This window comes from Ovis canadensis, chromosome 7, assembly GCF_042477335.2.
Source record: "Ovis canadensis isolate MfBH-ARS-UI-01 breed Bighorn chromosome 7, ARS-UI_OviCan_v2, whole genome shotgun sequence".
In the NCBI taxonomy this organism is placed as follows: domain Eukaryota; kingdom Metazoa; phylum Chordata; class Mammalia; order Artiodactyla; family Bovidae; genus Ovis; species Ovis canadensis.
In genome coordinates, this window is record NC_091251.1 from 64,318,469 (window position 1) to 64,334,645 (window position 16,177).

Sequence of the window (16,177 nt, forward strand, 5' to 3'; positions counted from 1 at the left end):
TTTACATTCCTACCAACAGTGTAAAAGGGCTCCATTTTCTTCACACTATCTCCAGCATTTGTTTGTAGATTTTTTGATGATGGCCATTCTGACTGGTGTGAGGTGGTACCTCATTGTAGTTTTGACTTCCTTTTCTCTAATAATTAGTGATGTTGAGCATCTTTTCATTTGCTTGTTGGCCATCTGTATGTCGTCTTTGGAGAAACATATATTTAGGTCTTTGGCCTATTTTTTGATTGGGTTGCTTTTTTGATATTCAGCTGCATAAGTTGTTTGTATATTTTGGAGATTAATTCCTTGTCAGTTGCTTCATTTGCAAATATTTTCTCCCATTCTGAGGGTTGTCTGTTTGTCTTATTTATGGCTTCCTTTGTGGTGGAAAAGCTTTTAAATTTAATTGCAGAGCTCAGTTGTGTCCAACTCTTTGTGACCCCATTGACTTTAGCCTGCCAGGCTCCTCTTTCCATGGAATTTTCCAGGCAAAAATACTGGAGTGAGTTACTGTTTCCTACTCCAGGGGATCTTCCTGACCCAAGAAGAATGATGCAGCCTCCTGCATCATTAGGCAGGTTCTTTACCACTAGCACCAGCTGGGAAGCCCTTTAATTAGGTCCCATTTATTTTTGTTTTCATTTTCACTGCTCTAGGAAGTGGGTCAAAAAAATCTTGCTGTGATTTATGTCAAAGAGTGTTCTGCCTGTGTTTTCCTCCAAGAGTTTTATAGTGTCTGGCCTTACATCTAGAGCTTTGATCCATTTTGAATTTATTTTTTGTGTATGGTATTAGGGAGTGTTCTAATTTCATTCTTTTACATGTAGCTGTTTTGTTGGCCCAACACCACTTACTGTTTTTTCTGTATTGTGTATCCTTGCCTCCTTTGTCATAGATTAGTTGCCCACGGATGCGAGGGTTTACCTCTGGGCTTTCTATCATGTTCCATGGATTTGTATTTCTGTTTTTGTGCCAGTACCATACTGTCTTGATTACTGTAGTTTTGTAGTACAGTCTGAAGTCAAGGAGCCTGATTCTGAAGTCAGGGAACCTGATTCCTCCAGCTGTTTTTCTCTCTCAGGATTACTTTGGCTGTTCAGGGTCTTTTTGTTTCCATACAAATTGTAAAATTTTTGTTCTAAATCTATGAAAAATGCCATTGGTAATTTGATAGGAGTTGCATTGAATCTTAGATTGCTTTGAGTATTATAGTCATTTTCACAATAGTGATTCTTCCAATCCAAGAACATGGTATATTTCTCCATCTGTTTGTGTCATCTTTGGTTCCTTTTATCAGTATTTTATAGTTTTCTGAATACAGGACTTTTGCCTCCTTGGTTGTTTTCAATTTAATGCACATTTTTTTTTTGTAGAGACAGTATTATAAATTAATAGGTTTGTGTGTATATTGGTGCATAATCATTAGTGTCCAACTCTAACAAAAATTTTTGTAGATGTATCTCAACCCCTTAGTGTAGAACAGAATATATAAGGCTAACCTGGAAACTTATCCCTCGTTTATAACACTATTTTTATGAAAGACAATAATCTTGTGTCAAATACATTTGCATCTACAGTAATAAGGGCAAGAAGGATCCACACTGTAAGAGGGATACCAGGAGTATCCCTCTTCCCTTACCCTTAATGACTGTTTCTTTGTGGGTACCGAGTACCTGTAAGTTGAGTTTATAGGTAGATGAGTGCCTCTTTGTTCCAGTAAGAATTAACCTGTATATCTTGGTGACATCTCACTGTCCTTCCAACTCAGAATTCTCATATTCTGTAATATTAAGAATTATGACTGGCATATTAAAATAAAAAATTTTATATGGCATATTGTTTTCATTATGTTTAGGAAGGTGATAGATTCAAAAGTATTTCAGAGAGTATCTGAAGTCAGTTGCCATTTTTTAACAGATAAATAAGCAAGCTCAGAGAAGTGAAGTAAACTTGCCCATGTTACTCCCTCTTCATCATCAAAAAATAGTTGCCATATGTAGAGCGTTTACTGTTATACACATTAACTCATTTAATTGCCAAAGCTACCCCTTTTATAGATGGCAAAACCGAGGTACAAAATGTAAGAAGTAACATGTATAGGTTTAAACCTCTCTGCTGTTATTATCTTTTAGCCTAATAGTACTGGTAACTGCACAGAAATTTTAACCTGTATTGATATAACACCTTTTCTGAGCCAGGCACTAGTGAAAAGATTTTTAGTTATGATTATTGACAATAAAAAGGTTGTTTTGTCTAGAAAAATTAATTATAATGTCTCATTTCACATGCATTCTGATTTTCTTGGGATGACTAGAGAAAGTATTTTCCAAAATATCTAAAAAATAATGTAAATATCTTTTACACATTTAGAAAAAAATTCTTTTAAATTGTAGATATTATTTTTAAAATAGTAGAGATGTATGGTCCTCAAATTTAAATTTCTGTCTTTTTTAAACAGTGCTGAGCTCAGAGAATTGGAGAAGAAATTAAAAGCAGCTTACATGAATAAAGAAAGAGCAGCTCAAATTGCTGAAAAGGATGCTATTAAATATGAGCAAATGGTAATTATGTTTCTGGTCATAATGTTTTCCATATTTTTAGCTTCATTTAGAAAAGCAAAAATATACCAATTTCTAGAAAATTGTTGCATTCTATAAAGAATTTACACTGATTTCTCAAATAATTTTATAGTTTTTAGATTGTTATGGTATAGCAAATTATGGATATTGAGCTTTATAATTTAATATTAGAACCTTTCAGAGACATAGAGAATTAGGTTGCTGGTTAAAATGAACATCTGTATTTGGTAATTCCCAGCATTCCTAATGGTGTCTAACTGATTATTCTTTGACAAATCAATACAGGTTGTTAGTATGATCAGTGTGTTTGTTAAATTTTTTATTTTTTAAATGTTTAAAAAATCAACTATAAATTTAGGTGGGGAAACTTTTCTGTTTTGTAAACAGAAATCTTTTTTTTCATGATTTCCTCTAATTTTATCCTCTTTTCTTACTCCTGACCTACTACCCATTATTATTGGTAACAGTTACTCTTGGGCAAAAGAGTTTCAGACACACTCAGCAGTAGTGTTACACAGTTTAATTTAAAATAGGGTTTATTAACTCTTACAGGCTGGATGTACATCATCACTTGAATTCTTGTTATCACTCAGAAAGGCTAGACGTAGATGAAAAGGTCTGATGGCAGTATTACATAGTCTTTTAAGTTCCCTCGCCCTCATTTCTCTATTATTTTGTAGGGCATTTTAATAGCAGAGTTCCCTCCCTCCTAGATCCATTTCAGAGATGTTTTACAGCTATTAAAGAGAAGGGCTTCCCTGGTGGCTCAGCAGGTAAAGAATGTGTCTGCTAATGCAGTTGGCACAGGTTCAATCCCTGGATTGGGAAGATCCCCTGGAGTAGGAAATGGCAACCCACTCCAGTATTCTTGCCTGGAGACTCCCATTGACAGAGGAGCCCAGCGGGCTACAGTCCATGGGGTCACAAAGAAATCAGACATATCTGAGTACAAACACACACAGAGAAAGAGGTTAAGGCAAATATTCTGCCTTTTAAAATTGGCCAGAATATATTCTATGTTAAAAGGAAAAAAAGCAAGTTGTGAAAAAACATGTTGGAAAATAATACATTTTATTGACCATTTTATAGACCATTTTTATCTTTGAAAACCTGTGCAAATAGGTATGTGTATACAACATCTGTGTATATCTGTACACACACATACGTATGTGTCATATATATCAACAAACACATACAGTTAGAGGGGTGATATCAAAACAGTTAACCAGTGCAGTGTTATATGAGCCTCAGATAAGAACAGTTGCTGGCTGTTGTGACACATGTGTGCAGTATGTTAGTACAGAAGAAATCTATAGGGTTATACAGCACGCTGTTAACAATGATAGCCTTTGGTGTGGCAGATGGTAAGAGAGGATAAGGAAATGTCACTCCAAACGCCATATTCTGCCCTTTCAAAAATAAAGTAGAACATGATCTGCAGTTTGAACAGTAGATTGCAATCTTAATTATTTCGGTAATTGAAGTTATTCCAGGCAATTGTAGATATTTACTCTGGCTATTGAAAGACTTGTTATCATTTTCTAAATAAAGTTGAGCCACAAAAATTAAATCAAATACTCTTAGACTTGACTAGGTGTCAGGATATTTAGGTGCTAGTTTTGGCTGTATCTCTTAGCATTTGTTTTCTTATCTGTGAAATAAGATTATTGTATTTGTCTAAGTGTGTAGTAATTTGTACAAACATGTTTTTGTCATGTCATATTTTTTCTGTAGAGCCTAGTACAATATGTGCTAAGAAAGCAGAGGAAAGAAAGAATTTGAGTCAAGTAACATTTATAGTCTATATGTTAAAGACATCAATTAGATCAGGAATGGCATCTAGTTCAGTTCAGTTGCTGTCTTATTCGAGGCTTTGCGACCCCATGAACCACAGCACAACAGCCCTTCCTATCCATCACTAACTCCTAGAGCTCACTCAAACTCATGTCCACTGAGTCAGTGATACCATCCAACCATCTGATCCTCTGTTGTTCCCTTCTCCTCCTGCCTTCAATCTTTCCCAGCATCAGGGTCTTTTCGAATGAGTCAGTTCACATCAGGTGGCCAAAGTATTGGAGCTTAGGCTTCAGCATCAGTCCTTCCAATGAATATTCAGGACTGATTTCCCTTAGGGTGGACTGGCTGGGTCTCCTTGCATTCCAAGAGACTCTCAAGAATCTTCTCCAACACCACAGTTCAAAAGCATCAATTCTTCGGCACTCAGCTTTCTTTATAGTCCAACTCTCACATCTATACATGACTACTGGAAAAACCATAGCCTTGACTAGATGGACCTTTTTTGACAAAGTAATGTCTCTGCTTTTCAACATGCTGTCTAGGTTGGTCATAACTTTCCCTCCAAGGAGTTCAGTTCAGTTCAGTTCAGTTCAGTCACTCAGTCATATCCGACTCTTTGCGACCCCATGAACCGCAGCACACCAGGCCTCCCTGTCCATCACCAACTCCTGGAGTCCACCAAACCCAGGTCCATCGAGTTGGTGATGCCATCCAACCATCTCATCCTCTGTCGTCACCTTCTTATCCTGCCCTCAATCTTTCCCAGCATCAAGGTCTTTTAAAATGAGTCAGATCTTTGCATCAGGTGGCAAAAGTATTGGAGTTTCAGCTTCAGCATCAGTCCTTCCAGTGAACACCCAGGGCTGGTCTCCTTTAGGATGGACTGGTTGGATCTCCTTGCAGTCCAAGGGACTCTCAAGAATCTTCTCCAACACCACAGTTCAAAAGCATCAATTCTTCGGCACTCAGCTTTCTTTATAGTCCAACTCTCACATCCATACATGACCACTGGAAAATCCATAGCCTTGACTAGACGGAACTTTGTTGGCAAAGTAATGTTTCTGCTTTTTAATATGCTGTCTGGGTTGGTCATAACTTTACTTCCAAGGAGTTAACGTCTTTTACTTTCATGGTTGCAATCACCATCTGCAGTGATTTTGGAGCCCCAAAAAATAAAGTCTGACATTGTTTCCACTGTTTCCCCATCTATTTCCCATGAAGTGATGGGACCAGATGCCATGATCTTCATTTTCTGAGTGTTGAACTGTAAGCCAACTTTTTCACTCTCCACTTTCACTTTCATCAAGAGGCTTTTTAGTTCCTCTTCACTTTCTGCCATAAGGGTGGTGTCATCTGCATATCTGAGGTTATTGATATTTCTCCCGGCAATCTTGATTCCAGCTTGTGCTTCTTCCAGCCCAGCATTTCTCATGATGTACTCTGCATAGAAGTTTAATAAGCAGGGTGACAGTATACAGCCTTGACGTACCTCTTTTCCTATTTGGAACCAGTCTGTTGGTCCATGTCCAGTTCTAACTGTTGCTTCCTGACCTGCATACAGGTTTCTCAAGAGGCAGGTTAGGTGGTCTGGTATTCCCATCTCTCTCAGAATTTTCCACAGTTTATTGTGATCCACACAGTCAAAGGCTTTGGCATAGTCAACAAAACAGAAATAGATGTTTTTCTGGCACTGTCTTGCTTTTTCTGTGATCCAGCGGATGTTGGCAATTTGATCTCTGGTTCCTCTGCCTTTTCTAAAACCAGCTTGAACATCTGGAAGTTCATGGTTCACGTATTGCTGAAGCCTGGCTTGGAGAATTTTGACATTACTTTACTAGTGTGTGAGATGAGTGCAGTTGTGTGGTAGTTTGAGCATTCTTTGGCATTGCCTTTCTTTGCGATTGGAATGAAAACTGACCTTTTCCAGTCCTGTGGCCACTGCTGAGTTTTCCAAATTTGCTGGCATATTGAGTGCAGCACTTTCACAGCATCATCTTTCAGGATTTGAAATAGCTCAACTGGAATTCCATCACCTCCATTAGCTTGTTCATAGTGATGCTTCCTAAGGCTCATTTGACTTCACATTCCAGGATGTGTGGCTCTAGGTGAGTGGTCACACCATAATGATTATCTGGGTCATGAAGATCTTTTTCTTCTGTGTATTCTTGCCACCTCTTCATAATATCTCCTGCTTTGTTAGGTCCCTACCATTTCTGTCCTTTATTGAGCCCATCTTTGCATGAAATGTTCCCTTGGTATCTCTAATTTTCTTGAAGAGATCTAGTCTTTCCCATTCTGTTGTTTTCCTCTATTTCTTTGCATTGATTGCTGAGGAAGGCTTTCCTATCTCCTCTTGCTATTCTTTGGAACTAAGTGTCTTTTAATTAGCATTAACATTAGCCTTTATATTTTATTTTTTTAAAACCTGTATTTTTTATGGTGTATAGCCAATTAGCAAATGTGATAGTTTCAAGTGAAAATTGAAGGTACCCAGCCATACATACACATGTATCCATTCTCTCCCAGACTCCCCTCCCATACAGGCTGCCACATAACATTGAGGAGAGTTCCTTGTGCTATACAGTAGGTCCTTGTTGGTTATCCATTTTAAATATGGTGGTGTGAGCATGTCCACCCCAAACTCCGTAACTATCCTTTCCCCTGCTGCAACCATAAGCTCATTCTCTCAGTCTGTGAGTCTTTTTCTTTTTAGTAAGTTCATTTGTAACATTTCTTTTTAGATTCAGTGTTTAAGGAATGTCATATAATGCGTTTCCTTCTCTGTTCAACTTACCTCACTCAGTGTAACACTGTCTAGGTCCATCCATGTTGCAGAAATAGCATTATTTCATCCTTTTTAATGGCTGAGTAATATTGTATATATGTCCAACATCTTTATACATTCCTCTGTTGGTGGACATTTAGGTTGCTTCCATGTCTTGGCTATTGTAAGTAGTGCTTCAGTGAACATTGGGTGCATGTATCCTTTTGGATCATGTTTTTTTCCTGAAATGTGCCCAGGAGTGGGATTCCAAGGTCACATGGTAGCTCTTTTTCAGTTTTTTAAGGAACCTCCATACTGTTCTCCATTGTGGCAGCACCACTTTACATACCCACCAACAGTGAGGAAAGTTCCCTTCCCTCTACACCCTCTCCAGCATTTATTGTGGATCTTTTGATGATAGCCACTGTTCACCTTCATATTTTTTTTTCCAAGATATTGAATACATTTTTATTGAGCCTTTTAGTTTACAACATGAGGTAAAAGGCAAATCAGTTCTCTTTAAGTGATATTTTACACAACTGTAGTAAAATATTTTAAAGTTCAAGGGTTTATAATGGATTACATTTCTTAAAAGTTGCGGGATCAAGTAAACATGTTCTAACTTGAATTTTCCAGTTGACTCTTCGCTTAACAATAGTAACCAGCTCTAACTAGATACATGAGTTTCTTCACGGCCATGTTTTATTGTTGATGGTTTCTTCTATTTCAGTCAATATCCACTAATTCCACTTCAAAAATAAGTTTTGCATTTGGTGGAATTTTGGCATCAGGCTGTCCTTTCTTTCCATAAGCCCATTCTGGTTCAATCTCCAGTCGAGCCTTTTCTCCTTTACTCATAGTCAAGAGTGCTTCATCCCACCCTCTGATAACTTTGCCTATCCCAACCTTAAAACTTAAAGGCTTGGCATTTTTCTTCTTTGAACTCGTTTGAATATTAGTATCAAAAACAGTCCCGTCTTGTAGTGTTCCTGTATACCAGCAGTGAACAACATCTCCCTTTTTGGGAAAGTTGGTTTTATCTCCTTTCTTAAGAACAGATTTTGTATATTTTGGTGGACCCTCATCCAGAGTCTCTTCAGACTTGGTTTCTTTGGGTTTATCTTCATTAAGCTTCACATTTTTCACCTGCTCAGACACTTTACTTATACTTTCAGTACCCTTGAAACGCTTACTTTCAAAAAGATGGTTATAGGCTGTAACCAAATGGTCCTTATTAGCTGTCTTGGCCACATTTTTAATGTTACCTAGTAATTTATGTTCTGCAAGAAACGAATCTGAACCGTGATCCTGCAGAAACTTGATAATGTCCTTCTTGGGCAGCTGCTCGCTGCGCAACTGCTCCACGGTCCAGGCCCGCTGCGGAACGGCGGCCGCCATCTTCCCCCGCTGCCTCCACCTTCATATTTTTATGTTTCTTATTTTGTGTTTGATGCTGCTAACCATTCTAGCATTTGGGATGTGATCATAATGGTAAAGGATAACTTTTTAAACTGCCCCAGTGTATATACATTAAAACATTTTGTTAAATGATTTCAAAATGCTCAAAAAAATCAAGGTAACCCGTTAAAGATGCAGGATTGTGTCTCATTCAGAAGGAATGGTCTTGAAGAGTGAATTGAAACCTCAGAAAACAGACAGAGTGATGTATGTGACCCTTTTTTTAAGTTAAAGTTATTTCAAAGGGCCTTTAATAAATGAGAAAGGGGAGATTTCAAAGGCCACTGGCAGCAAAGAAAATTTAGGCTGAGAGAACTTGAGTTGCTCAGAGCTATTTAATAGCAGACAGGTATAAAAAAGATAGCACCATCCTTACACTAAATAGCAGTCAGTAAGTACCCAGTGGAGCTAAAATTTGTGAAAATTACCTTCATCAGCTTTTAAATAGATGAGGAAGATGACTGTTGTTGGAAATTAACAAAATTATTAATGAAGGACTTCTAATTTTACTTATTGTTTTTCAAGTGTGGAGTTATTCTCCTTATTGCCCTGAGGGAGCTACTTGAAGAAATAGGAAAGCCTCTTTAGGGTTTGCTTTTCATTCAAACCCTTCTTTTCATTCATTTGCTTTTCATTCAAACCCCTCCGGTGACAGTGACTTACCTTTGCTTTTTATCTACACAGATGAAAATATTTTATGAAATAGGCCTTCTATAGTATTCAGTTCCGTGTGCTAAAAGTATTTCTGTCATACTTTGCTCAGATTTGATGATGGAAAGATGAATTTTGTTTTAATAACAGAAACGTGATGCTGAAATAGCCAGAACTATGATGGAAGAGCACCAGAGGTTAATAAAGGAAGAGAATGCTGCAGAGGACAAACGAAACCAAGTGAAAGCACAGTACAGTCATGACCTAGAGAAACAGCTTGAAGAGCAAGAGAAGCAAAAGCAGGAAGCTTACGAGCAGTTGCTGAAAGAGAAGCTCATGATTGACGAAATTGTTAGGAAAATCTATGAAGAAGATCAACTGTAAGTTTGCCCCAACTTTCTTACATGCTTAAACCTGCTTAAATATTTGTTAGATTTATCTCAGGCTTGTCATGAAGAATAAGCTACCTAAGAAGTGCCTGATACACAGTAAGTCCTCAGTAAATGTTATGACCTAAGCTGAGACCAGGTCTTATCTTTGTTAGTATAACAATTAATTGATAATTAAGAGATACTTATTAAGTAACAGTGACTAAACCTTTTTTTCCTTAACGCACATCAGGAGAACTTGTTTTCTGTTCAGTTTCCTTGGTAGACAGCTAAAGGAAATGACACTCATGTTTTTTAATTTTTTTATTATTTCTGTTACTATAGAACTGCACTCACTATTACTTTTTAGGGAAAGACAGCAAAGGTTAGAGAAAATGAATACAACTCGAAGGTATATAGAAGAGTTTCAGAAAGAGCAGGCTCTCTGGAGAAAAAAGAAGCGGGAGGAGATGGAAGAAGAAAATAGAAAAATAATAGAGTTTGCCAAGTTGCAGCAACAAAGAGAAGAAGATCGAATGGCAAAAGTTCAAGAAAGTGAAGAAAAAAGACTACAGCTTCAAAATACGGTACTAAAGTAATTGTTTTAACACTGGAGAAATTCTTAAATATTTGTCATAGAATTTGATTCCTGTACATGTTTTTATGTGTTTTTTTAAAATAGCTGACTCAGAGGTTGGAAGAAATGCTGCGGCAACGTGAAGATTTAGAACAAGTGCGACAGGAATTATACCAGGAAGAACAAGCTGAAATATATAAGAAGAAACTAGAAGTAAGTTTTGGAAATTGAAGGAATGATTAACATAGTGAAAGCGAAAGCTTTAATTGCTCAGTCATGCTGACTCTTTGTGACCCCATTGACTGCAGCCCAGCAAGCTCCTCTGTCCATGGAATTCTCCAGGCAAGAATACTAGGGTCACCATTTCCTTCTCCAGGTTAACATAGAGAAGAGTATTATTTTGAGATGAAGCAGTAGAAAGATAATAGATTTAAACCCAACCATATGGATAGTTACGTTACATGTAAGTGGTATAAGTGCTACATTTGAAAGAGAGATTTTCAGGCTGGATAAAAAAGCTAGACCCAGACAACATAAAAAAAAACTGCATCAAAAAGCATGATGCACCTATGTTGTCTACAAGAAACATAATTTAAATATGAAGACACATATGGTTTAAAAGCAAAAGGATGGAGAAAGATATAGAGACAGACACCAATCGAGAGCATGTTAGGGTAGAAATCATGATGATGATAGGCTAAATTCATCTAGGGGATGTAATACCCTAGAAGTGTGTGAACCTAAATAAAACTTCAACTACAATGCATGTAGCAAAACTGGAAAAACTTGAGAGGAGAAAGATGAATCCGTAGTTATATTTGAATATTTCAGTACTCCTTCTCATTTATATATAAAAAGAAGAAGTGAAGTGAAGTGAAGTCGTTCAGTCGTGTCCAACTCTTTGCCACCTCGTGGACTGTAGCCTACTGGGCTCCTCCATCCATGGGATTTTCCCAGCAAGAATACTGGAGTGGGTTGCCATTTCCTCCTCCAGGGGAACTTCCCGACCCAGGGATCGAACCCGGGTCTCCCGCATTGTAGGCAGACGCTTTACCATAGTCATAAAACCATGGGATATGGCATTGAACAATTTGACCTCAAGTTACGACAATTTGTCAATTTTCTAATTGGGTGTTTTTGTTAATTTATTATAGGATTTTGAGAGTTCTTTATGTATTCTAGTTTCTTTGTCAGGTGTGTGATTTACAAATATTTTTTCCTAGTCTATAGGTTGTCTTTTTATCCTCTTAATGGGGTCTTTCCCAAAGCAAATGATTTCAATTTCTGTGAAGTCTAACTTAGCAGTTTCTGTTTTTATGGACCATAACTTTAGTACCAGTTCTAGGACGTCTTTGCCCTAGAACCCAAAGAATTTCTTTTTTTTTTGCCCCTTAAAAGATTTCCTCTTCAGTTCATTTTTGTTTATAGGTTATGAGACTTAGGTCAGTTTCTGTTTTGCTTTTCTATGTCCAGTTGGTCTAGTTGCAACTATATGTTGAAAGGTTTTTTCTCTTACACCCAGTTGCTTTTGCTACTTTGTTTAAAACACATTTTAAACAAAGCTGAGCACATCTGTGCGTATATTCCTGGGATCTCTGTTTTGTCTGTTGATTTATGTGTTTATCCCTTCAGGAGTACCACACAGTTTTAATTACTGTAGCTATATAGTCTTTAAGATTGTTTTATTTTAATTCCTTTGCCTTTCCATATAAAGTTTAGAATAATCTTAACTCTATCTACAAATAGTCTTTGGGGAATTTGATAGGAATTAAATTAAATCTGAATATCAATTTGGGGAAGATTGACATGGTCACTATATTGAGTCTTATAGTCCATGAACATGGTATGACTCTTCATTTACAATTTCCCCTTGAATAACACAGGTTTGAATGTGTGAGTCCATCTATATTTGGATATTTTTCAGTAGTAAAACCTGCTGTTTACACAGTCTATGGTTGGTTCATTCCATAGATATAGATATATATCTGTGGATATATAGATATCCACAGATACAGAACTGTGGATACAGAGAGCTGACTAAATTTATGTGGTTTAACCCCTGTATTGTTCAAGTCAATTCTGTTTAAATCATCTTTGAATTTTTTCATCAGTGTTTTATATTCTTCAGCATACAAATCCTGTACATGTTTTGTTAGATTTACATTGAAGTATTTCAGTTTTTTGAGTGGTTGTAAATGCAATTTAAGTTTTAATTTCATTGTCCACCTACTCATTGCTAGTGCATTGACTTTTTTTAAAATAAATATTTATCTTGTATCTCATGACCTTGCTGAATTCACTTAGTAGCTGTAGGAGTTTGTAGGAGTTCGTTTCTTTGTTTTTCCATACATAGTCATGTCTTCTGCAAATAGGAACAGTTTCATTCCTTGGTTTCTTATCTACACAGTTTTTAAAAAATATTTATTTATTTATTTAGCTTTAGTTGTGGTACATGGGGTCTTTACTTGTGGCATGTGGGATCTAGTTCCGCGACCAGGGATCAAACGCCAGGCCTCTTGCAGTAGGCACGCAGAGTCTTAGCCGCTGGACCACCAGGGAGGTCCCATCTAGATACACTTTTTATTTACTTTTTTGCTTTATTGTACTGGCTAAAATTTTTAGCACTGGCTGGCACTATATTGAATGAGTGATGAGACTAGATGTCATCTCTCTTTGTTATCTCTCAGGGGAGAAGCATTATGTTAACTGTACTTTTTCATAGATGCTCTTTCTATACTTCAGGACATTCTCTTCTATTTCTATTTTTCTGAATATTTTTTATCATAAAGAGGTGTTGAATTTTGTCAAATGCTGTTTCTTCTTTAGCTTGGTTGATTGCATTGATTAACCTCAGGAGTTACTGAACCGCCTTGCATCACTAGAATAAATCCCACTTGGCCATGGTGTTGCATGTCTTTAAATATGTGACTGGATTTTTATTTTCTAATAATCTGTTTCAGGATTTTTGCATCCTTATTCATAAAGAATATTGGCTTTTAGTTTTCATTTTGTATACTGGTGTCAGGGTAAACTGCCTTCATGAAATGAATGCAGAAGTTTCCTTCTGTTTTCTAGAAGAGATTGTTTAGAATTGATGTTGGTTAATTCTTTAAAAATTTGGTTGACTTTTCCAGTGAAACTATCTAGGCGAGGAATTTTACTTTTTTAGTGTTTAAAAATATTTATTCAGTGTTTTATTGTGTATTTAAGTTAATTTTTATTTTATATTGGACTATAGTTGATTTACAATATTGTGTTACTTTCAGGTATACAGCAAAGTGATTCAGTTATGCATATACATACATTCATTCTTTTCCTGATTCTTTTACTACTTAGATTATTACTGAATAATGAGTATATAGTTCCCTGTGCTACATAGTAGGTCATTGTTATCTATTTTATATATCTGTGTGTGTATATATATATATATATATATATATATCAGTTCAGTTAGTCGCTCAGTCGTGTCCAACTCTTTGTGACCCCATGAATCGCAGCACGCCAGGCCTCCCTGTCCATCACCAACTCCTGGAGTTCACTCAGACTCATGCCCATCGAGTCAGTGATACCATCCAGCCATCTCATGATCTATTGTCCCCTTCTCCTGTTGTCCCCAATCCCTCCTAGCATCAAAGTCTTCTCCAGTGAGTCAGCTTTTCACATGAGGTGGCCAAAGTACTGGAGTTTCAGCTTTAGCATCATTCCTTCCAGAGAACACCCAGGACTGATCTCCTTCAGAATGGACTGGTTGGATCTCCTTGCAGTCCAAGGGACTCTAAAGAGTCTTCCCCAACACCACACTTCAAAAGCATCAATTCTTCGGTGCTCAGCCTTCTTTACAGTCCAACTTTCACATCCATACGTGACTACAGGAAAAACCATAGCCTTGACTAGACGGACCAGAGTCGGCAAAGTAATACCTCTGCTTTTCAATATGCTATCTAGGTTGGTCATAACTTTCCTTCCAAGGAGTAAGTATCTTTTAATTTCATGGCTGCAATCACCATCTGCAGTGATTTTGGAGCCCCCAAAAATAAAGTCTGACACTGTTTCTACTCTTTCCCCATCTATTTCCCATGAAGTGATGGGACCAGATGCCATGATCTTCATTTTCTGAATGTTGAGCTTTAAGCCAACTTTTTCACTCTCCACTTTCACTTTCATCAAGAGGCTTTTTAGTTCCTCTTCACTTTCTGCCATAAGGGTGGTGTCATTTGCATATCTGAGGTTATTGATATTTCTCCCAGCAATCTTGATTCCAGCTTGTGTTTCTTCCAGTTCAGCGTTTCTCATGATGTACTCTGCATAGAGGTTAAATAAGCAGGGTGACAATATACAGCCTTGACGTACTCTTTTTCCTATTTGGAACCAGTCTGTTGTTCCATGTCCAGTTCTAACTGTTGCTTCCTGACCTGCATACAGATTTCTCAAGAGGCATAACTGTTGCTTCCTGACCAGCATATAGGTTTCTCAAGAGGCAGGTCAGGTGGTCTGGTATTCCCATCTCTTTCAGAATTTTCCACAATTTATTGTGATCCACACAGTCAAAGGCTTTGGCATAGTCAATAAAGCAGAAATAGATGTTTTTCTGGAACTCTCTTGCTTTTTCCACAATCCAGTGGATGTTGGCAATTTGATCTCTGGTTCTTTGGCCTTTTCTACGACCAGCTTGAACATCAGGAGGTTCACGGTTCACGTATTTTTAAAGCCTGGCTTGGAGAATTTTGAGCATTACTTTACTAGCGTGTGAGATGAGTGCAATTGTGTGGTAGTTTGAGCATTCTTTGGCATTGCCTTTCTTTGGGATTGGAATGAAAACTGATCTTTTCCAGTCCTGTGACCCCTGCTGAGTTTTCCAAATTTGCTGGCATATTGAGTGCAGCACTTTCACAGCATCATCTTTCAGGATTTGAAAGAGCTCAAATGGAATTCCATCACCTCCACTAGCTTTGTTCTTAGTGATGCTTTCTAAGGCCCACTTGACTTCACATTCCAAGATGTCTGGCTCTAGGTAAGTGCTCACACCATCGTGATTATCTTGATCATGAGGATCTTTTTTGTATAGTTCTTCTGTGTATTCTTGCCACCTCTTCTTAATATCTTCTGCTTCCATTAGGTCCCTACCATTTCTGTCCTTTATCGAGCCCATCTTTGCATGAAATGTTCCCTTGGTATCTAATTTTTTGAAGAGATCTCTAGTCTTTCCCATTCTGTTGTTTTCCTCTGTTTCTCTGCATTGATCACTGAAGAAGGCTTTCTTATCTCTTCTTGCTATTCTTTGGACCTCTGCATTCAGATGCTTACATCTTTCCTTTTCTCCTTTGCTTTTCACCTCTCTTCTTTTCACAGCTATTTCTAAGGCCTCCCCAGACAGCCATTTTGCTTTTTTGCATTCCTTTTCCATGGGGATGGTCTTGATCCCTGTCTCCTCTACAATGTCACGAACCTCATTCCATAGTTCATCAGTCACTCTGTCTATCAGATCTAGGCCCTTAAATCTATTTCTCACTTCCTCTGTATAATCATAAGGGATTTGATTTAGGTCATACCTGAATGGTCTAGCAGTTTTCCCTACTTTCTTCAATTTAAGTCTGAATTTGGTAATAAGGAGTTCATGATCTGAGCCACAGTCAGCTCCTGGTCTTGTTTTTGTTGACTGTATAGAGCTTCTCCATCTTTGGCTGCAAAGAATATAATCAATCTGATTTCGGTGTTGCCCATCTGGTGATGTCCATGTGTAGAGTCTTCTCTTGTGTTGTTGGAAGAGGGTGTTTGCTATGACCAGTGCATTTTCTTGGCAAAACTCTATTATTCCTTGCCCTGCTTCATTCTGTATTCCAAGGCCAAATCTGCCTGTTACTCCAGGTGTTTCTTGACTTCCTACTTTTGCATTCCAGTCCCCTATAATGAAAAGGACATCTCTTTGGATGTAAGTTCTAAAAGGTCTTGTAGGTCTTCATAGAACTGTTCAACTTCAGCTTCTTCAGCGTTA

The 16,177-nt window shown here is 37.5% G+C and overlaps 1 protein-coding gene and 1 pseudogene across 1 annotated transcript in view; one reads left to right on the plus strand and one right to left on the minus strand.

The window, feature by feature from the left end:
* Positions 1-16,177, plus strand: part of MNS1 (meiosis specific nuclear structural 1) — a 91,964-nt gene that overhangs the window by 45,756 nt on the left and 30,031 nt on the right. Inside the window, exons 4-7 of the mRNA XM_069596431.1 lie at positions 2,450-2,552; positions 9,391-9,620; positions 9,979-10,195; positions 10,291-10,398. Coding sequence (XP_069452532.1) covers positions 2,450-2,552; positions 9,391-9,620; positions 9,979-10,195; positions 10,291-10,398 — 658 coding nt within the window. The remainder of the gene's footprint in view (positions 1-2,449; positions 2,553-9,390; positions 9,621-9,978; positions 10,196-10,290; positions 10,399-16,177) is intronic.
* LOC138443650 (peptidyl-prolyl cis-trans isomerase FKBP3 pseudogene) lies at positions 7,571-9,335 on the minus strand (annotated as a pseudogene).